Source organism: Salvelinus namaycush, chromosome 14 (genome assembly GCF_016432855.1).
Source record: "Salvelinus namaycush isolate Seneca chromosome 14, SaNama_1.0, whole genome shotgun sequence".
NCBI classification, from domain to species: Eukaryota; Metazoa; Chordata; class Actinopteri; order Salmoniformes; family Salmonidae; genus Salvelinus; species Salvelinus namaycush.
This window is the reverse complement of record NC_052320.1, coordinates 35,711,905-35,734,234: the sequence shown is the minus strand read 5'-3', so window position 1 is coordinate 35,734,234 and position 22,330 is coordinate 35,711,905. Positions and strand designations below refer to the sequence as shown.

Below are 22,330 nucleotides of genomic sequence, written 5' to 3'. Positions count from 1 at the left end.
CTTTTCAGTCTCCTGAGGGGGAGTAGGTTTTGTCGTGCCCTCTTCACGACTGTCTTGGTGTGCTTGGACCATGCTAGTTTGTTGGTGATGTGGACACCAAGGAACTTGAAGCTCTCAACCTGCTCCACTGCAGCCCCGTCGATGAGAATGGGGGCATCCGTGTGTGTGCACGTGTCGTGCTCGTGTGTGTTTCACCTCGTCATCACTGTCCATCTGGGCCCTGTCTGTCTGACAGTAAAGCACAGCGTTGTGGATTGAGGAGAAGAGACACACTTTAGTGACTTTCTCACTGACGAATCATCATCTTTCCAGTTTCGCAATAACACCAGCGAGAGAGAGAGAGAGAGAGAGAGAGAGAGAGAGAGAGAGAGAGACAAAGAGAGACAGAGAGACAGGGTGGGAGCGGGACAGATGTAGGGGGATAGAGACAGGGTGGGAGCGGGACAGATGTAGGGGGATAGAGACAGGGTGGGAGCGGGACAGATGTAGGGGGATAGAGACAGGGTGGGAGCGGGACAGATGTAGGGGGATAGAGACAGGGTGGGAGCGGGACAGATGTAGGGGGATAGAGACAGGGTGGGAGCGGGACAGATGTAGGGGGATAGAGACAGGGTGGGAGCGGGACAGATGTAGGGGGATAGAGACAGGGTGGGAGCGGGACAGATGTAGGGGGATAGAGACAGGGTGGGAGCGGGACAGATGTAGGGGGATAGAGACAGGGTGGGAGCGGGACAGATGTAGGGGGATAGAGACAGGGTGGGAGCGGGACAGATGTAGGGGGATAGAGACAGGGTGGGAGCGGGACAGATGTAGGGGGATAGAGACAGGGTGGGAGCGGGACAGATGTAGGGGGATAGAGACAGGGTGGGAGCGGGACAGATGTAGGGGGATAGAGGAAGGAAGAGGAGAAGAGTGAGAGGAGGGATTCAACATTCATAATTATGGTTAATCAACATTCCTAGATAAACATTGGCCGCTTTAGTGATTTTGCCTGTATAATCAGTCATGATAAGCAATTTCCCTAATTACATAAGGTAATCAAAGTAAATAGCTGTAAAAACGTTATGGGAAACACACACAAACAATGCTATTTTCCGCATACACAGAATGCATTACCGTTACTGTGCTGCATGTTCAGCATGAAGGTTTTGATAATAGTAAATTGAAAATGTAACCCTCACTCTGACATCCACTACCTCCCCACCGATATCACCGTAGTCCCTTTGGATCTGAAACAGCACCAGAGAGAGGTCAAATGTCGGGGTCAGAGCGAGGGAGACTGCTCCTTCAAAAAAAAAAGAAAATGAATTGTGTGTCTCGTTTTGAGAACATAGCATTTTTGCAGTCATAGCAGTAAAGCATTATTGAATCTTACTCAACCTGTATGACATCTGCTATGACAACAGGCAGACAGCATCTCACATTGCATCACAAGCATTTCGCTACACCCGCAATAACATTTGCTAAACATGTGACAAATAACATTAGATTTGACATGATTTGATCCTTCTCCACATCCTTCTCTGAACTGTCTGGCTCCCCCTCCTGGACAGGAGAACACATGGAAGGATCATTCAGTAGACACCCACTCATCACATTACCTGCATATTAATCCAATACTCTCCTAACCTTAGACCCTATTAGTGGATTACACTATACAAACAGACTGGTATTCTCCCTATCTTTTCAGTGTCACTCCTCCTCACCAGTTCCTGGGCGTTCTTCTTTTTCCTTTTTTCTTTTGGCTTTCCTGGCCTCTTTCTTTCCTTCCTCAATCTCTTGGCCTCCGCTTTCTTCTTTCGGGAGATTCATTTAGTGACGTCAATCCCACGCTGCAGACACAATAGCAAGGGAGTGACATAGCATCTTTTTTTCCATTCCTGCCGTGGAACATGACAGCATAATGGGGGGTGGAGAGAGGAGAGAGGACATCTTAACAATACCTCTCAACCTCTCGATATTCACACAGCAAAATGTAAGAAAAACTGGTCAGGCGTTTCGCTAGTTTGTCAAAGTATGCTTGTGTAGTGCATATTAATTCCTTGTGTAGTGCATAGTAATTGCAGTGTTCTGATTTCTTGGCTCGTATTGAGTAGTGTCATCGTTGTGTCACCTTTGACCTATGACCTCACCTTGTCCGAGGGTGGCAGGGACCTCAGGGACCTCCTTCACTTGAGAGAGAATGGTACCTTATAGCAATGCTCTTGGGCGCGTTCGTAAATTTGCTCTGGTTATCTCCTCCGATTTCAGAGCACTCCTCCGATTTCAGAGCACTCTCGTCTGAGTGTGCCAGAGTGCAAAATAACTGATTCATTTACGAATGCTCAACACCCGTTGAATATGGCCGGTGTGGTTAAACGTCGACAAAAAGGCGTATTTAAATTGTTGCCAGCAGCACAGTTGCAGTCACCAACGCTCTGGATAACATGAAAACAGCCTAACCAGCTCTGCTAGGGCGAGTAAAATGGTCAGAGTGAAGTGTTCTCTCATTTGTGTCTGGAAGTAGCTGGCAAGCTAGCCAACGTTAGCCAGTTAGCTTGGGTGCTTTCTAATTTATTTTATTTTATTTAACCTTTAACCTGCTTGACTGCATTGTGTGGTCAGAATGCTGGGATCAACCCTACTCCTTGGCCAGAATGTCCAGTGTGCGCTCTTTACGAATGGACAATCTGACAACGCTCTGAATTTACGAATGGACAATTTGACAACGGTCTGAATTTACGAATGGACAATCTGACAACGCTCTGAATTTACGAATGGACAATCTGACAACGCTCTGAATTTACGAATGGACAATCTGACAACGCTCTGAATTTACGAATGGACAATCTGACAACGGTCTGAATTTACGAATGGACAATCTGACAATGCTCTGAATTTACGAATGGACAATCTGACAACGCTCTGAATTTACGAATGGACAATCTGACAACGCTCTGAATTTACGAATGGACAATCTGACAACGGTCTGAATTTACGAATGGACAATCTGACAACGGTCTGAATTTACGAATGGACAATCTGACAACGGTCTGAATTTACGAATGGACAATCTGACAACGCTCTGAATTTACGAATGGACAATCTGACAACGCTCTGAATTTACGAATGGACAATCTGACAACGGTCTGAATTTACGAATGGACAATCTGACAACGGTCTGAATTTACGAGCGCACTCTGATCGCACTCAGTCACTCCAAAGTGAATTTACAAACGCACCCCTTGTTATAATAGACTTGATAAAGCGGACTGGTCTCATAGACTGTACGTAACATAGTAAACTTAAATCTGGGACACTCAAATGAGTATGATATGTTACGATTGGTATGGTTTCATAAGATAGAAGGTTACTTAAGGCAAAAACGAAAGGAGGGTGGTTCGTCGGGGTGGATGGGAGGCCATATAATGCAAACGTCTAGCAACCCCAAGGTGTTTGAATCTCATTGAGGACAACTTTAGCATTTTAGCTAATTAATAAACAACTTTGCAACGACTTAGCATGTTAGCTAACCCTTCCCAGCTAGCACAGTGGATCTGGGCCGATTCCGGCTGAGAGTCGGGGTACTCGGCTGAGAGTCAGACTTGGCCGACGTCATGTGGCCCGAGTCTGGGCCGCCTTTGGTAGTATTACTTATGGCTAGGATGCGGGGATTGAGCTCGGGCCGATTCCGGTGAGAGTTATCTGGCCCAAATGTATTACCTGGGGCTCGGGCCGATTGGGGCTGCTCTCTGGCAGATGATTGCATGGGCTATTTTATATAATTAACATTTCAAAAAAAAATATCTCCATATTTTCTAATTGTTTCTGTGATCAAAAAATACAATTAACATTTAAATGAAATTCTTTAAGAGTCCTGGGTAGTATTTTGATACTTTGTGCAAGGCAGTTGATAAGCATTAAAAACCTTGTGGATGGAGCCTCCCGAGTGGCGCAGTGGTCTAAGACACTACATCGCAGTACAAACTGCGTTGCTACAGATGCTGGTTCAAGACCCGTGCTGGCCGCGACCGGGAGACCCATGAGGCAACGCACAATTGGCCCAGCGTCTTCCGAGTTAGGGGAGGGTTTGGCCGGCCGGGATGTCCTTGTCCCATCGAGCTGTGGCGACTCCTGAGGTGGGCCAGGCGCATGCACGCTGACACCGTCACCAGGTGTATGGTGTTTCCTCCGACACAAAATGTTTTTTTTGTGGATGGGTATCATTTGTATGTATAACATGTATAATAGTAATATTTTGTATACAATTATTTACATTTGCATCGGGCCACTTCTGGGGGGATTCTGGTAGGATACCGGCAAAGTTGACTGAATTCCGGTAGACGGAAATGGCCTGATGTACTTGGGCTGATTCTGAGCAGTCATTCATTTTGATTCCGGACCGAGTCCGAGTCCGACACCCAGGTTCCCCTAACCCTAAACTTAACCCTTTTCGCTAACCCTAACACAAACCCTTTAACCTAACTCCTAACCCCAACCTTAACCCTAACCTTAACCCCTAGCCTAGCTAATGTTAGCCAGCTATCTAACGTTAGCGTTAGCCACCTTGCCACCTAGCTAACGTTAGCCACAACAAATAGGAATTCGTAACATATCATACGTTTTGCAATTCGTAACATATAAGGGCTCCCGAGTGGCGCAGCGGTCTAAGGCACTGCATTTCAGTGCTAGAGGTGTCACTACAGACCCTGGTTTGATTCCAGACTGTATCACAACCGGCTGTGATTGGGAGTCCCGTAGGGCGGCGCACAATTGGCCCAGCGTCGTCCGGGTTAGGGTTTGGCCGGGGTAGGCCGTCATTGTAAATAAGGATTTGCTCTTAACTGATTTACCAAGTTAAATAAAGTTTAAATAAAAATAAAATTTGGATGATGGACATCCACAAATGAATACATTCGATACGTAACATATCATACTAAATGGAGTGTCTCAGATTTACATACAGAATAATACGAAATGCTCTGAGACCAAGTTGGCTAAAGATACGATGATATACATCATTACACAGAGTTGCTGTGTCATTACACATCAGATGCTGATTTTGGGTCAATTTTGCATTATCCCCACTAATAGTAGGATTGGGGGAGGGGAAGCTGATCCTAGATATGTACCTAGGGGATACTTCAACCCGGAGTTAAAGTACACTTAATATACTGCCGAAAATGTAAGTGAAACAGCTTCACAGACATAGCCCTGGTACCTACAAGTTAAAGATTTCCCATTGATTGAGTGGCCGTATGATTAGAGAGAAACTGAATATGTATTGTATATTTACATATTTATCTTGTTTCCATGGACGCATACCTGATTATAATCCTCCACTGGTCTGTAGATGTCAGTCTCAGGGGCCTGCCCTAGAAGAGGAGTACTTTGGCCTGAAACTGACAAATAGACAGGCATAGGGATTTAACATGTAATTTAGCCCAGTAAGTGGAGCAGATGAGACATTGAGTCCCTTTAAATCTGTTAAAATTACTATATGAATGATTTAATGATGAGGGGGGGGGTGAATTAAAATGAGTAGTGTTGGATGTTCGTGGTTAGGTGGAGTCTGTCAGAGATAGAGTGGAGTTAATGTGGGCTGTGGTTTATAGTGGTTGGGAATACGTGTTTTTCGTGTTTTTCTTTATTTGTTTTTTTAAACCTGGTTTGCTGTTCTCTTGCGCTGTATGAGATGGAAGGGAGTTCCATGCACTCATGGCTCTGTATAATACTGTATGTTTCCTGGAATTTGTTCTGGACCCGGGGACTGTGAAAAGACCCCTGGTGGCATGTCTGGTAAGTGTGTGTGTCAGTGCTGTGTAAATTGACTATGCAAACAGTTTGGAATTTCCAACACATTAATGTTTCTTATAAAAACAAGAAGTGACAAAGCCAGTCTTTCCTCAACTCTTAGCCAAGAGAAACTGGTATGCATAGTATTAATTTTAGCCCTCTGATTACAATGAAGAACAAGACTGTGTCACGCCTACTCCCGCTCTCCCACTCTGGCACTCGACTGCCGGTCTACTAACCACCGGTCCTGGCAAACCACATTACGCATATCTGGCAACCATCATTACGCACCTCTGGCCCCCACCTGGACTTCATCAGTACCTTGATTACTTCCTCTTTATTTAGCCCTCAGTAGCCTCAGTCTTCAGGGAGTATTGGTTTTGTTTTTCATACTCTGTACGCTTCTCCTGTTTTGTTATTAAACTCACCAACTGCATTTGCTTCCTGACTCCCTGCATCTACGTTACAACTTACGGCTCTGTTCTGGGCCAGCTGCAGCTTAACTAGGTATTTCTTTGCAGCACAATATGACTAGACAATAATCAAGATAAGATAAAAATAGAGCCTGTCGGACTTGCTTTGTGGAGTGTGGTGTCAAAAAAAGAAGAGCATCTCTTTATTACGGACAGACGTCTCCCCATCTTACCAACCATTGAATCTATATGTTTTGACCATGACAGTTTGCAATCTAAGGTAACACCGAGTAATTTAGTCTCCTCAACTTATTCAACAGCCACACCATTCATTACCAGATTCAGCTGAGGTCTAGACCTTACGGAAGGATTTGCACCAAATACAATGTTCTTAGTTTTAGAGATGTTAGGACCAGTTTATTACTGGCCACCCATTCCAAAACAGACTGCAAATCTTTGTTAAGGGTTTCAGTGACTTCATTAGATGTGATTGCTGATGCGTATATGGTTGGTTCATCAGCACACATGGACAGACATGCTTTTTTTAATGCCAATGGCAGGTCGTTAGTAAAAAATAAAAAAGAGTAGAGCCTAGAAAGCTTACCTGCGGTACACCACACAATCATTAAAGAAAACCCTCTGTTCTATTAGATAGATAGCTCTTGATCCACGATATGGCTGAAAAGCCATAACACATACACTACCGTTCAAAAGTTTGGGGTCACTTAGAAATGTCCTTGTTTTTTAAAGAAAAACACAGTTTTTGTCCATTAAAATAACATGAAATTGATCAGAAATACAGTGTAGACATTGTTATTGTTGTAAATGACTATTGTAGCTGGAAACGGCAGAGTTTTAATGGAATATCTACATAGGCGTTCAGAGGCCCATTATTAAAAGGCTAATTTATCATTAGAAAACTCTTTTGCAATTATGTTAGCACAGCTGAAAACTGTTGTTCTGATTAAAGAAGCAATAAAACTGGCCTTCTTTAGACTAGTTCAGTGTCTGTAGCGCCAGCATTTGTGGGTTCGATTACAGGCTCAAAATGGCCAGAAACAAAGACCTTTCCTCTCAAACTCGTCAGTCTATTCTTGTTCTGAGAAAAGAAGGCTATTCCATGCGAGAAATTGCCAAGAAACTGAAGATTTCGTACAACGCTGTGTACTACTCCCTTCACAGAACAGCGCAAACTGGCTCTAACCAGAATGGAAAGAGGAGTGGGAGACCCCGGTGCACAACTGAGCAAGAAGACAAGTACATCTAGTTTGAGAAACAGACACCTCACAAGTCCTCAACTGGCAGCTTCATTAAATAGTACCCGCAAAACACCAGTCTCAACGTCAACAGTGACGAGCGACTCCGGGATGCTGACCTTCTAGGCACCTCCCCCATAAGCATTTCTGTCTCTTCTATATATGTTATATCCTTGTATTGCTACTGCTGTATCATCAAATGAATGATCTAAGTGAGTCTCAGAAATGGCTAATATATGAATGTTATCTGATGTTAGCAAGTTATTGATTTCATGAACCTTATTTCTAAGGCTATATAAATTAATATGGGCTATTTTCAGCCTTTTCCTGGGTAGCTTATTAGAGATAGACATAATATGGAAAAGAGCAAGCAGAGCAAGATAAAAAATATACATTCAGCAGTCCATTAATCAGTTGGTGTAAGTGTGTGTGCTGCCCATAGGCTTGGCTCTCTCATCCCTTCCAGGCGTTTGGGAGAGAGGGTGTGTTCTATGTGGTTGTGTATCTCTATGTGTGTACAGTATAATACTCTTCTCCTCACCAAGAGGGGATCTCTCCCACCACTTCCACTTCATACTCCCCCTCAAGGTTGACCTGCCAGGAGAACACCGTGACGTTGATGATCAGACAGACAGACAGACAGACAGACAGACAGACAGACAGACAGACAGACAGACAGACAGACAGACAGACAGACAGACAGACAGACAGACAGACAGACAGACAGACAGACAGACAGACAGACAGACAGACAGACAGACAGACAGACAGACAGACAGACAGACAGACAGACAGACAGACAGACAGACAGACAGACAGACAGACGTCAATGACTGAACCCACAAAAGAAATGGACAAAATAATGTTTGGGCTGTATTTCTTTGTTTTACGGAAAAAGGTTTTGTCCTACTCCACTTCGTCATCCATTGTTTGTGCACACACCAATTTTCTCTCCCTGCCATTCATTTGGTCTAATTTTCAGGGTGGGAACTATAGTAATCTATTGTCCTCTGTTGGGTGTAGGAGGAGTGGGATTGTGACTCACCGCCAGCAGCTCTACAGGGAATGGGTACTGACAGTTTTTTTCCCAGCTGGGTGTTGAGCTCCTTGACGATGAGGCCAACGATTGACACCAGGCTCACCACCAGGGTACCCAGAAGGATTTCCAATCACACAGTCATTGACAGTGTTTCTCACCTGGTTGCTGTCAACATTGTAGCCATATTTTAGGGCAAAGATTTGTCCGAGAGAGATGGCAATGCCGCAGCCAACCACAGACAGAGCGAGGGCATCATTTATAACCTGACCAAACAGAGAGGCTGTAGGCAGGACAAGGGGGCTGTAGACTGGGGAAGAGAAACAAGCATACAGTTGAAGTCGGAAGTTAATATACACCTTAGCCAAATACATTTAAACTCCGTTTTTCACAATTCCTGACATTTAATCCAAGTAAAAATTATCTGTCTTAGGTCAGTTAGATCACCACTTTATTTTAAGAATGTGAAATGTCAGAATAATAGAAAAGAGAATGATTTATTTCAGCTTTTATTTCTTTCATCACATTCCCAGTGGGTCAGAAGTTCAGATACACTCAATTAGTATTTGGTAGCATTGCCTTTAAATTGTTTAACTTGGGTCAAATGTTTTGGGTAGCCGTCCACAAGCTTCCCACAATAAGTTGGGTTAATTTTGGCCCATTCCTCCTGACAGAGCTGGTGTAACTGAGTCACGTTTGTAGGCATCCTTGCTCGCACACACTTTTTCAGTTCTGCACACAAATTGTCTATAGGATTGAGGTCAGGGCTTTGTGATGGCCACTCCAATACCTTGACTTTGTTGTCCTTAAGCCATTTTGCCACAACTTTGGAAGTATGCTTGGGGTCATTGTCCATTTGGAAGACCCATTTGCGACCAAGCTTTAACTTCCTGACTGATGTCTTGAGATGTTGCTTCAATATATCCACATAATTTTCCTCCCTCATGATGCCATCTGTTTTGTGAAGTGCACTAGTCCCTCCTGCAGCAAAGCACTTCACTTTCGGCTTGCAAGCCTCCCCCTTTTTCCTCCAAACATAACCATGGTCATTATGGCCAAACAGTTCTATTTTTGTTTCATCAGACCAGAGGACATTTCTCCAAAAAGTACAATCTTTGTCCACATCTGCAGATGCAAACCGTAGTCTGGCTTTTTTATGGCGGTTTTGGAGCAGTGGCTTCTTCCTTGCTGAGCGGCCTTTCAGGTTATGTCAATATAGGACTCGTTTTACTGTGGATATAGATACTTTTGTACATGTTTCCTCCAGCATCTTCACAGGGTCCTTTGCTGTTGTTCTGGGATTGATTTCCACTTTTCACACCAAAGTACGTTCATCTCTAGGAGACAGAATGCGTCTCCTTCCTGAGCGGTATGACGGCTGCGTGGTCCCATGGTGTTTATACTTGCGTACTATTGTTTGTACAGATGAACGTGGTACCTTCAGGCGTTTGGAAATTGCTCCCAAGGATGAGCCAGACTTGTGGAGGTCTACAATTTTTTTTCTGAGGTCTTGGTTGATATCTTTTGATTTCCTCATGATGTCGAGCAAATAGGCACTGAGTTTGAAGGTAGGCCTTGAAATACATCCACAGGTACACCTCCAATTGACTCGTATGATGTCAATTAGCCTATCAGAAGCTTCTAAAGCCATGCCATAATTTTCTGGAATTTTCCAAGCTGTTTAAAGGCACAGTCAATTTAGTGTATGTAAACTTCTGACCCACTGGAATTGTGATACAGTGAATTATTGTCACGTTCTGACCATAGTTCTTGTGTGTTTTGCTTGTTTTAGTGTTGGTCAGGACGTGAGCTGGGTGGGCATTCTATGTTGTGTGTCTTGTTTGTCCGTTTCTATGTTTGGCCTAATATGGTTCTCAATCAGAGGCAGATGTTTTGTGTTGTCTCTGATTGGGAATCATATATAGGTGGCTTGTTTTGTGTTGGGGATTGTGGGTGGTTGTTTCCTGTCTCTGTGTTTTCTCTGCACCAGATAGGGCTGTATCGGTACGCCACTTTTGTTATTTTGTAAGTGTTCACAGTTTTGTCTTGTTTATTAAAATCATGTTGAACACGAGCTCCGCTGCGTCTTGGTCCGATCCCTGCTACACCTCCTCTTCAGACGAAGAGGAGGAAGGCTGCCGTTACAATTATAAGTGAAATAATATGTCTGTAAACAATTGTTGTAAAAATTACTTGTCATGCACAAAGTAGATGTCCTAACCGACTTGCCAAAACTATAGTTTATTAACAAGAAATTTGTGGAGTGATTGAAAAGTGAGTTTTAATGACTCCAACCTAAGTGTATGTAAACTTCCGACTTCAACTGTAGATATCTTTGTGTGATCATGATGTTGTGTACTGTAGTTTTGGTGGTTGTGTAGCTAGGTATACTGTCCTCTGTGTGAGTGGTTGTGTAGTTAGACTATGTGACTGAGTATCTGGGATGTTATGGCTGTGATACTTTGTGGTTATGCATGTATGTGGTTGCGTATCTGTGGTTGCATATCTATGTGGGTGCGTATCTATGTGGTTGAGTATCTCTATGTGTGTACAGTATAATACTCTTCTCCTCACCAAGAGGGGATCTCTCCCACCACTTCCACTTCATACTCATCCTCAAGGTTGACCTGCCAGGAGAACACCGTGACGTTGATGATCTGACGACCGACCGACAGACAGGCGTCAATGACTGAACCCACAGAAGAAATGGACAAAATAATGTTTGGGCTGTATTTCTTTGTTTTACGGAAAAAGGTTTAGTCCTACTCCACTTCGTCATCCATTGTTTGTGCACACACCAATTTATTTCAGGGTGGGAACTACAGTAATCTATTGTCCTCTGTTGGGTGTAGGAGGAGTGGGATTGTGACTCACCGCTAGCAGCTCTACAGGGAATGGGTACTGACAGTTTTTTCCCCAGCTAGGTGTTGAGCTCCTTGACGATGATGAGGCCAACGATTGACACCAGGCTCACCACCAGGGTACCTATGTTGGTTTCTGGCAATAGATAGCGCACCTCTATCACTGTCTGGAGAGAGAGAGAGATATGGTGATGGGGGGGTGTATTTCCTTCACCCATAGAGGGCACAACATCAGTGTGTCAACCTTGGGACTATAAGGTTCTATCTGTGTAAAAAAGCATAGTTCTGAGATATTTTGAGCATGACATTTTTCACATCCCAGATATCAGAATTGTTTTGTAATGAGTTCTTCTTTCATAACCACAGGGGTGCAATTGAAGGTAGAACCTTATGGCTCTGAAATGTCAATCTGGGTTCAGCCATAAGATCCTATCTGCCACAGAATGTTAAAATTATTTCAATATAAAAGTACAGACATTTAATGATTATAATAAAGAGAATACCCTTCCTTCTTTTGAATCACATCATCAAATATATGACAAATACAGTACATCCTATGCATAACTAGCTTAGCTCTGGATGAGGAACTGATGTATTTTTCTGGTCTCTGACACACAAAGTCAGTAAACTACTTGCTAGTTGTTGTCAAGGCTGTGGGTAACTGGTGAAATGAGTCAGGCGCAGGAGAGCTGAGATGTGTGGACAAGGTATTTAATAAAGAAAACACCAGTACAAACACAATACTATGGTGCAGGAAAAAATACCGGTACCACGAATAAACGGGCGTAACAACAAAACCCGGCAACAATAAGACCAGCCGTCAGATACAGCCTTACAATAAAACAAACATGCACACAAACATGTGGGTAACCAGAGGGTTAAATAATGAACATGTAATGCGGGGAATTGAAACCAGGTGTGTAGAAAACAAAGACAAAACAAATGGAAAATGAAAAGTGGATCGGTGATGGCTAGAAGGCCGGTGACGTCGATCGCCGAACGCCGCCCGAACAAGGAGAGGGACCGACTTCGGCGGAAGTCGTGACAGTTGTTAATACAATGTTGTAAATTTGTAATTTTTGGGAAAATCCCCTTCCATGGAGGTTTTCGTATTGGTATAGAACAAGACAAAAACAGCAATGCCTCTCCTAAGGGCCTTAAACATGCTCTAAGACACCTGTATTTATTTGTTTTAACCATAAAGAGCTTACATTATGGCCATTCTTCTGAAAAAGTGGTTTAAAAACAGGACCAGAACCTATGACATGAATAATCAAGGGCTTGGGTCTATAAGGTTCTACGTACGTAATGTATAGCTTTGAGATACTGAGTATTTTTCAAGTCTCAGAACAGTTAAGTGATGTCTTCCTCTTTCATGACTCAACAAGTATATCACCTTACAATTGCTTTTGATTGACAACCCAGCACTGTGTGATTGGATTGCAGATATAACTTTATAGCACCAAGTTAAAAGTGATCTATCTGCACAGGCAAAACGTTCCGATTTTTCATTTTCTTCGTCGTAAAAGGTACTTTTTTCAAGCATCTGCCATATGACACATGTAAATGACCACCTAAAGATCAACTAACTTTGGACCAAAATGTCAGATAGAACCCAAGGTCACAATGTGTGTCTTCCTATGTGTGTCTATTGTACAAAGATCAGGGAGAATGGTTCGCTGTAGCGTTTCGGACTGATACCAAATGTGTACTTGAGCTGAGAGACGATGAAGTGGATGGCTTCTCCGATGGTGTACCCTCTGACCACGGGCTAAGACAGGTAGGTCACCACATAGCCGAACTGAACCAGCCCCAGGAGCATCTACACACACAAGCTGAACCAGCTCCACACACACAAACACACGGGAGAAGCTGTCATACAGTCACTGCTAATGTAACACAGGTACTGTAGTTCAGAGATGAGTAGTGATGAGTAACCTTGCCTGAGACCTAAAGACTTGGCTGACAGAGTTAATGCAGAGGCTTTAGCTCAGTAGGCAAACACAGTCTTGTGACATTCAGTTGACGCTCGGTTACAATTACCTGAAAGAGGCCGAACATGAAAGTCACGGCCGCTGCCACTTTTACCCGCTCCGCGACTCCGCGACTTGTCCCACATCGTGAAGTTAGAATCTGTAGCCAAGCGATCTGTCACGCCGGCTATCATCACTGCATATGTACCTAAGAGAGAGAGGCTACATGTAGGGTTTTATAATTTATGAAGTAGTTAGTTTGAAATGAATGGTCTACAAAAAAGGTTATCTAGAACCTAAAAGCGCTATGATGAAACTGGCACTCATGAGGACAGCCACAGGAAAGGAAGACCCAGAGTTACCTCTGCTGCACAGGATAAGTTCATTAGAGTTACCAGCCTCAGAAATTGCAGCCCAAATAAATGCTTCACAGAGTTCAAATAACAGACACATCTCAACATCAACTGTTCAGAGGAGACTGCGTGAATCAGGCCTGCATGGTCAAATTGATGCAAAGATACAACTACTAAAGGACACCAATAACAAGAAGAGACTTTCTTGGGCCAAGAAACACGAGCAATGGACATTAGACTGGTGGAAATCTGTCCTTTGGTCTGATAAGTCCAAATTTGAGATTTTTGGTTCCAACTGCCATGTCTTTGTGAGACGCAGAGTAGCTGAACGGATGATCTCTACATGTGTGGTTCCCACCGTGAAGCATGGAGGAGGAGGTGTGGATGATGCTTTGCTGATGACACTGTCATTGATTTATTTAGAATTCAAGGCACACTTAACCAGCATGGATGCCACAGGGTTCTGCAGCGATACGCCATCCCATCTGGTTTGTGCTTAGTGGGACTATCATTTGTTTTTCAACAGAACAATGACCCAAAACACACCTCTAGGCTGTGTCAGGGCTATTTGACCAAGAAGGAGAGTGATGGAGTGCTGCATCAGATGACCTGGCCTCCACAATCACCCGACCTCAACCCAATTGAGATGGATTGGGATGAGTTGGACCGCAGTGAATGAAAAGCAGCCCAAAGGTGCTCAGCATATGTGGGGACTCTTTCAAGACTGTTGGAAAAGCATACCAGGTGAAGCTGGTTGAGAGAATGCCAAGAGTGTGCAAAGCTGTCATCAAGGCAAAGGGTGGCTACTTTGAAGAATCTAAAATATATTTTGATTTGTTTAACACTTTTTTGGTTACTATATGATTCCATATGTGTTATTTCATAGTTTTGATGTCTTTACTATTATTCTACAATGTAGAAAATAGTACAAATAAAGAATAATCCTTGAATGAGTAGGTGTGTCCAAACTTTTGACTGGTTCTGTAGGTTATTTTTGTTGTATTCAAGGTTAACGTTACCTTACCTCATTGACTCTCTGAGTTTTTCAGAGACAGGGAACTTTTTTTCCTTTATCCAGCTCCTCTCTGTGTGTGCGATAGCCCACACGCCTTCTCTCCTCCATAGTTGGGCCTGTGTGACCCGCTAGAGTCCCCGTCTGTGTAGAGGTCACCTCTGATACTTCCTTCAACCTTGTCTGATACCAACTCTCTCCCTGTGCTCTGATGTGTTGTGACCTTATGACTTAAAAGTCTTATGTCTCAACAGAAACTGGCTTCAGGTTGATCCTCGATGATCAGCAGTAATATCCCACTTGATGTAGCTTCAACTTGTGGAAAAATGTTCCTCTCCTTCAACGTCAGTCTACTGCAGGTCTGTACATCAGTTTTCAGGATGTCCAAATATGGTAACCCAAATACTTGATGAATCTGTGTCCAAAGTGTCTGAGTCTTTGTATGAGTTAGAGAGGGGTCATTCTTCCGTTATTAATCCGGTTGAGATCCTCTGTTCATAGAAAGTCCTCTGGTTTCCCCCTTAACTTCCTCTGTCACGGAGTATTCCCTTTTGTCCAAGTATCTTCTGACAGCAGAATTTGAACGAAGACAAAACACAGATAGACTCTTGCAGGTGGGGAGGAGGAGAGCAAAGTCCCAATCAATCACTTTATCCCAGTCGAGATGGACAGACAGGTGTGCTGTTGACGCTACAAGTCAGTGAGACAGTAGGCCTTTAGAAATAGGTGTCTGAGGAGTCTTATCTGGGCCTGGTTAGAGAGAGGACATAATTCAGTTAAGTCAGGAATATTACACTTGTTTTTGCTTACCCTGCGTGGATGGTGTATGGCCTGGTTGTGTGGAAAAACAGATATGGCTGCAATAATGATACTAGGGGACCATGAGGGAAAAATAATGAACCTGTTGTGTTGGAGTTTGTTGGTTATTCTAATGTTTTGAACTGAACTTCCATTGAAACAGGTTTCTTTGATAGGGGTCAAAAAAAATACCCCTGGGTGACCTTTGACCTCCAGTTCACCCCTCTTGCAGAGCCCGTTATATAAACCATGTCTTTATTTATGGTCTCTGCTAGACTTATTATATACAGTATAGGCAGTTATTCTGTCCCTCCATTTGCACTTAAGTTAAACTATGGGCTGTACTATTGTACTCTTTTCCTTCCCTCTTCTGATATGCAGTAGATATTTAACATTTATTCATATTTAATAGTAATTTAATCTCATCTGAAGCTTGATGATATATGTTTTAACGGTATTACTTTCCTCGGGATTCAAGGGTTCACATCGAGTTTAATAGAAGTGTTGTCCACACAGCTTCTCTTGGGAAAAGAATGATAGGTAGTCAAACAGGGGGGTGTTGCACCTGTCAATCATTCAAATGTAATCCATCGCCATGGAAACTGCAAGAGCTTCATGTTTTAGTGGAGCTGCAGACAGAGTAAGCTTACAAAGATTTGACATGGTGAAACACAATGATACAGTATGGTTATAATGAAAAAGAATAAACCATTCTGTGTGCAACAAAGAATTGAACCCAAGATGTCATATTGCTCCGATAAAAGCTTTTATAGGAGACGACTTCTGTTTCCATTTCTTCTAAAACACACAGCAGAATGAAAGACCTGGCAGTATGGTCTCGTAGTTCACAACCGAACCGTAGTAGGCTATCAGCATGTGGATTGAAGTCATAACCTGTACAACCTGTCACTGACCGAGGTTGAGAAAAGCATCCAAATGTACCCTCCTGAATGACATTTCATTTGTGCCCTCCTGAACTACATTGTCACAAGAGTGCGAGTCAGTCAGTCATGATTTATTTCTGTGTAGCACAACCCCACCCAGGCAATGCCAGTAGTACAGTTGGCCTGCAATAGAAATTGAAACGATGACACAAAGAACGAATGACAGTCAATTCTGAAGGAGTGTTCTCTCTGCTGCCACACGGCAAGCGGTGACGGAGCGCCAAGGCTAGGTCCAGGAGGCTTCTAAACAGCTTCTACCCCCAAGCCATAAGACTCCTGAACATCTAGTCAAATGGCTACCCAGACTATTTGCATTGTCCCCCCCCCCCCCCCCCCCCGCCTCTCCCCACCACTGCCACTCTCTGTTGTCATCTATGCATAGTCACTTTAATTAACTCTACCTACATGTACATACTACCTCAACTAACCGGTGCCCCTGCACATTGACTCTGTACCGGCACCCCCCTGTATATATTGTTATTTTTTACTGCTGCTCTTTAATTACTTTTATCTCGTATTTTCTGAAACTGCACTGTTGGTTAGGGGCTCGTAAGCAAGCATTTCACTGTAAGGTCTACAGCTGTTGTATTTGGCGCATGTGAGTAAAACAATTTGATTTGATTGACATCAGCCGAGCTCACCCATTTCCTATGAGTGTCTGCTCTCATTAGAGGAGGTGCAGGAGAGACACCCAACCATTAAACCCACACAGACACCTCTAATCATGGAGCAGGGGGGGTTAGACCTGGACATGTTTTAGAGATTGGAAGACAGGCACACAGAGGCAGACAGACAGACCGACAGAGGCAGACAGACAGACGGACGGACTCCGGCTGGCTCCAATCCCTCTGCTGTCTTTTCATAGCTCAAAAGAAGACGTTGAACCACAGCGTTAGCGATGGAGCTCAAAGGAAAGCATTTTCATAGTCCTATCGCCGACGCCAGCTTGAGCTGGGAGTTCAGTCTACTGCATATTCTGATTGAGGCAGGAATTCCACAGTGGCATTTTCCCATCCCCTCCATGAGCTGCAGGCTGCACATCAACACTCACTCAGCTCTGTGTTGTGGTCCTATAGGAGCAAAAGAACAACATCAATGCAGAGGTAGACAACAATCACAAAGCAGACAGACTAATTCTAACAGACACACTGGTAGACATAGGACACGAGGTAGCAATGCCAGTAGCAACGCATATAGAAAAAGTGATCATATTCACAGCCAGGGGAGGCGATATCTGGCAGTGTTGGACAGCGTGGTGCACTGACGGGAAGAGGCAGGACCTGGGCAGAGTGTTTGGGACGAAGCCCTGGGCCTGCAGCTTGATCACCAGCCTGTCTACAGGACACAGGTAACACACAAGCACATTACCCTACAATCTGAAACTGACATGCACATTACCCTACAATCTGAAACTGACATGCACATTACCCTACAGTCTGAAACTGACATGCACATTACCCTACATTCTGAAACTGACATGCACATTACCCTACAATCTTAAACGGACATGCACATTACCCTACAATCTGAAATGGACATGCACATTACCCTACAATCTGAAATGGACATGCACATTACCCTACAATCTGAAACTGACAAGCACATTACCCTACAATCTGAAACTGACATGCACATTACCCTACAATCTTAAACGGACATGCACATTACCCTACAATCTGAAATGGACATGCACATTACCCTACAATCTGAAACTGACATGCACATTACCCTACAATCTGAAACTGACAAGCACATTACCCTACAATCTGAAACTGATTTATAAAGCAACTGCAGCTGCCATCACATCTTACACCAAAAACAGTACAATCAATGTCCTGAGAGGTATAAGACCAATGTCCCGTGCCGAATTTCACAATACGAAATACACAGTTGAAGTCGGAAGTTTATGTACACTTAGGTTGGAGTCATTAAAACTTGTTTTTCAACCACTCCACAAATTTCTTGTTAACAAACTATAGTTTTGGCAAGTCGGTTAGGACATCTACTTTGTGCATGACACAAGTCATTTTTACAACAGTTGTTTACAGACAAATTATTTCACTTATAATTCACTGTATCACAATTCCTGTGGGTCAGAAGTTTACATACACTAAGTTGACTGTGCCTTTAAACAGCTTGGAAAATTCCAGAAAATTATGTAATGGCTTTAGAAGCTTCTGATAATTTGAGTCAATTGGAGGTGTACCTGTGGATGTATTTCAAGGCCTACTTTAAAACTCAGTGCCTCTTTGCTTGACATCATGGGAATATCAAAAGAAATCAGCCAAGACCTCAGAAAACAAATTGTAGACCTCCACAAGTCTGGTTCATCCTTGGGAGCAATTTCCAAAACGCCTGAAGGGTCCACGTTCATCTGTACAAACAATAGTATTCAAGTATAAACACCATGGGACCACGCAGCCTTCATACCGCTCAGGAAGGAGACGCGTTCTGTCTCCTAGAGATGAACGTACTTTGGTGCGAAAAGTGCAAATCAATCCCAGAACAACAGCAAAGGACCTTGTGAAGATGCTGGAGGAAACAGGTACAAAAGTATCTATATCCACAGTAAAACGAGTCCTATATCGACATAACCTGAAAGGCCGCTCAGCAAGGAAGAAGCCACTGCTCCAAAACCGCCATAAAAAAGCCAGACTACGGTTTGCAACTGCACATGGGGACAAAGATCGTACTTTTTGGAGAAATGTCCTCTGGTCTGATGAAACAAAAATAGAACTGTTTGGTCATAATGACCATCGCTATGTTTGGAGGAAAAAGGGGGATGCTTGCAAGCCGAAGAACACCATTCCAACCATGAAGCACGGGGGTGGCAGCATCATATTGTGGGGGTGCTTTGCTGCAGGAGGGACTGATGCACTTCACAAAATAGATGGCATCATGAGGCAGGAAAATTATGTGGATATATTGAAGCAACATCTCAAGACATCAGTCAGGAAGTTAAAGCTTGGTTGCAAATGGGTCTTCCAAATGGACAATGACCCCAAGCATACTTCCAAAGTTGTGGCAAAATGGCTTAAGGACAACAAAGTCAAAGTATTGAGTGGCCATCACAAAGCCCTGACCTCAATCCTATAGAAAATGTGTGGGCAGAACTGAAAAAGCGTGGGCGAGCAAGGAGGCCTACAAACCTGACTCAGTTACACCAGCTCTGTCAGGAGGAATGGGCCAAAATTCACCCAACTTATTGTGGGAAGCTTGTGGAAGGCTACCCGAAACGTTTGACCCAAGTTAAACAATTTAAAGGCAATGCTACCAAATACTAATTGAGTGTATGTAAACTTCTGACCCACTGGGAATGTGATGAAAGAAATAAAAGCTGAAATAAATCATTCTCTCTACTATTATTCTGACATTTCACATTCTTAAAATAAAGTGGTGATCCTAACTGACCTGAGACAGGGAATTTTACTTGTGAAAAACTGAGTTTAAATGTATTTGGCTAAGGTGTATATAAACTTCCGACTTCAACTGTATATGTTAGAGTACATCAATCAATGTTTTGAGGGTAGACATGGGAGTTTCATAAGTAGGTGAGGTTGTTATGGCAGTAGCAAGAAGTTTGAGGGGAATTTACCTGGGCAAGCAGCCAGAAACACACTGACCCCCTGCTCCTTCAATTCCTCCACAACCTGCCACAATGGAAAAACACAGTGTGTTACACAGCACATTATGGAGTATCTCTTGTTCCCTTTCCCTGTCTCATACTCGCTGTTATTTGGTTCAGGTAATGACTGTTTGGGCTCACCTTACATAGTGCTTTGATTGACATAGAGTCCATGAAGATGACTGAGCTAAACTCTAGCACCAGACAGTGCCTTGCGCCTGACATTTGAGGTAAGGGCTGGTTCTCAATGAGGGCTGCATTCTCCAGTTGGACACGCTGCACAGACTGTTTGCACAAAAACACACACCCACACACACTTGCTAATGTTCGTAGACTTTCACATTGCATGAGTTACAGCTGTCAACCTACAGTAAGTACGTGAAGGAATGCACAACGATGCAGAAACAAACAGTGGAATGCGGTGGTTCTGGGTTCTGAGTTGTAGTTTATGCTATATTGTCTGGGGTGAGTTGTAGTTTATGCTATATTGTCTCGGTTGAGTTGTAGTTTGTGCTATATTGTCTGGGTTGAGTTGTAGTTTATGCTATATTGTCTGGGTTGAGTTGTAGTTTATGCTATATTGTCTGGGGTGAGGTGTAGTTTATGCTATATTGTCTGGGGTGAGTTGTAGTTTATGCTATATTGTCTGGGTTGAGTTGTAGTTTATGCTATATTGTCTGGGTTGAGTTGTAGTTTATGCTATATTGTCTGGGGTGAGTTGTAGTTTATGCTATATTGTCTGGGTTGCGTTGTAGTTTATGCTATATTGTCTGGGTTGAGTTGTAGTTTATGCTATATTGTCTGGGGTGAGGTGTAGTTTATGCTATATTGTCTGGGGTGAGTTGTAGTTTATGCTATATTGTCTGGGTTGAGTTGTAGTTTATGCTATATTGTCTGGGTTGAGTTGTAGTTTATGCTATATTGTCTGGGTTGAGTTGTAGTTTATGCTATATTGTCTGGGTTGAGTTGTAGTTCATGCTATATTGTCTGGGTTGAGTTGTAGTTTATGCTATATTGTCTGGGTTGAGTTGTAGTTCATGCTATATTGTCTGGGTTGAGTTGTAGTTTACGTCTCATAGCATGTAGCCTGCCTACCTACCTTTCTGAGAGAGCTGAAGAACAGCTCAGCATTTGCAAAGTACAGAGGGTTGGAGCAGGAGAATACAGAAACTCCAGGGATCGGCCTGGCCTGTGAAACACAGAGCAGGCCAGGGTGTTGTTCATCAGCAGCACAGCAGGGACTGGTTAGTTAGTTCAGGTGAAAGGTTTCTCAATGGCTATCCTAAAGGTTACCTCAGCATAGAGACGTAGGTCCCTGTAGCAGTCCGTCCCAGGAATATGACCCAGCACTGCACTGTGGGAGCTGAGAGAGAGAGACAGAGAGACAGACAGACAGACAGAGTGAATACAAAAAGACAAAATGAGACAGAACAGACATGAATGACTACCATAGGTGTTCTGCGAATCCCATAACATGCACACCACCTAACAAGTGACCGACACACTCACAGTTGAGTCCTGTAGACGACAGTGATCAGAGAGAAGGCCAGAGCAGCAGCCAGGCCAAGATCCAGGTTGAAAATCAGGGTGAAGATCAGGGTGAACACCCACACCAGCTGTAGGGAGAGAGGGGAGAGGGACACAGGAAAGGCCCTGGATTAGAGGCCTATCTGGGGTGATCAGTGATGGATCATCAGAATGACTGAAGGCATACGGAATGGATGATGGATGTTATATGGAGGCTGACGTACCAGGTCCAAACGGTCAGATGCCCAGAGCACTGGGACTTCCCGAAACTGACCCAGAATCCCTTGCAGATTTACCACAATGACCACTGCTAACACTGCCTGTAACACACACACACACACACACACACACACACACACACACACACACACACACATAGAGACAGAGCAACAAGTATAAACACTTACAAACACAAAGGCAGAGAATGAAACAGAAGCATATGAACACCAAAACAAACAAATGAACGCAAACACAGACAAAACATCTGATTTCAGTGTTAGAGAAGGGATTGTAGGTGTTATAAATGACTTGAGTACTATTGGCAGCTGCTCAAAGAGATGTCCAATCTTCAGCAAGATGGTGAGCATCATCAGAGCAGAGAGAAGGCCAGCCGCCTGTGGACAGGAGGAGCGAGGGGGAGAGATTAGAAAAGAGAGAGCAAAAGAGAGGGAGATACATATAAGTGAGGGAAGATGTGAGATTAAGACTTTACCCCGTGTCGGTGTTTAGCACACAGCCAACTATGGACTACATATTC

General features: G+C 43.6%; 1 protein-coding gene and 1 long non-coding RNA gene across 6 annotated transcripts in view; both read right to left on the bottom strand.

Moving 5' to 3' along the window:
- Positions 1-97: 97 nt before the first annotated feature.
- LOC120059451 lies at positions 98-16,740 on the bottom strand. Of its 5 annotated transcripts, none has more exons than XR_005478149.1 (10): positions 14,692-16,740; positions 13,385-13,522; positions 11,355-11,508; positions 11,055-11,169; positions 8,490-8,790; positions 7,986-8,038; positions 5,305-5,381; positions 1,707-1,832; positions 1,117-1,285; positions 98-224 (listed from the first exon to the last, which is right to left on the bottom strand). It is a non-coding gene; the product is annotated as an uncharacterized LOC120059451 (long non-coding RNA). The 5 variants fall into 5 exon arrangements; XR_005478147.1 differs by having other exon boundaries at positions 98-228; positions 1,182-1,285; XR_005478148.1 differs by having other exon boundaries at positions 1,182-1,285.
- A 208-nt stretch (positions 16,741-16,948) lies between these two features.
- Positions 16,949-22,330, bottom strand: part of LOC120058726 (cadherin EGF LAG seven-pass G-type receptor 3-like) — a 72,400-nt gene continuing 67,018 nt past the window's right edge. The window contains exons 56-64 of the mRNA XM_039007468.1: positions 22,110-22,187; positions 21,798-21,893; positions 21,556-21,662; positions 21,340-21,409; positions 21,146-21,235; positions 20,188-20,331; positions 20,017-20,071; positions 17,638-17,756; positions 16,949-17,491 (exon numbers count right to left, since the gene is read on the bottom strand). Coding sequence (XP_038863396.1) covers positions 17,462-17,491; positions 17,638-17,756; positions 20,017-20,071; positions 20,188-20,331; positions 21,146-21,235; positions 21,340-21,409; positions 21,556-21,662; positions 21,798-21,893; positions 22,110-22,187 — 789 coding nt within the window. The 3' untranslated portion in view covers positions 16,949-17,461. The remainder of the gene's footprint in view (positions 17,492-17,637; positions 17,757-20,016; positions 20,072-20,187; positions 20,332-21,145; positions 21,236-21,339; positions 21,410-21,555; positions 21,663-21,797; positions 21,894-22,109; positions 22,188-22,330) is intronic.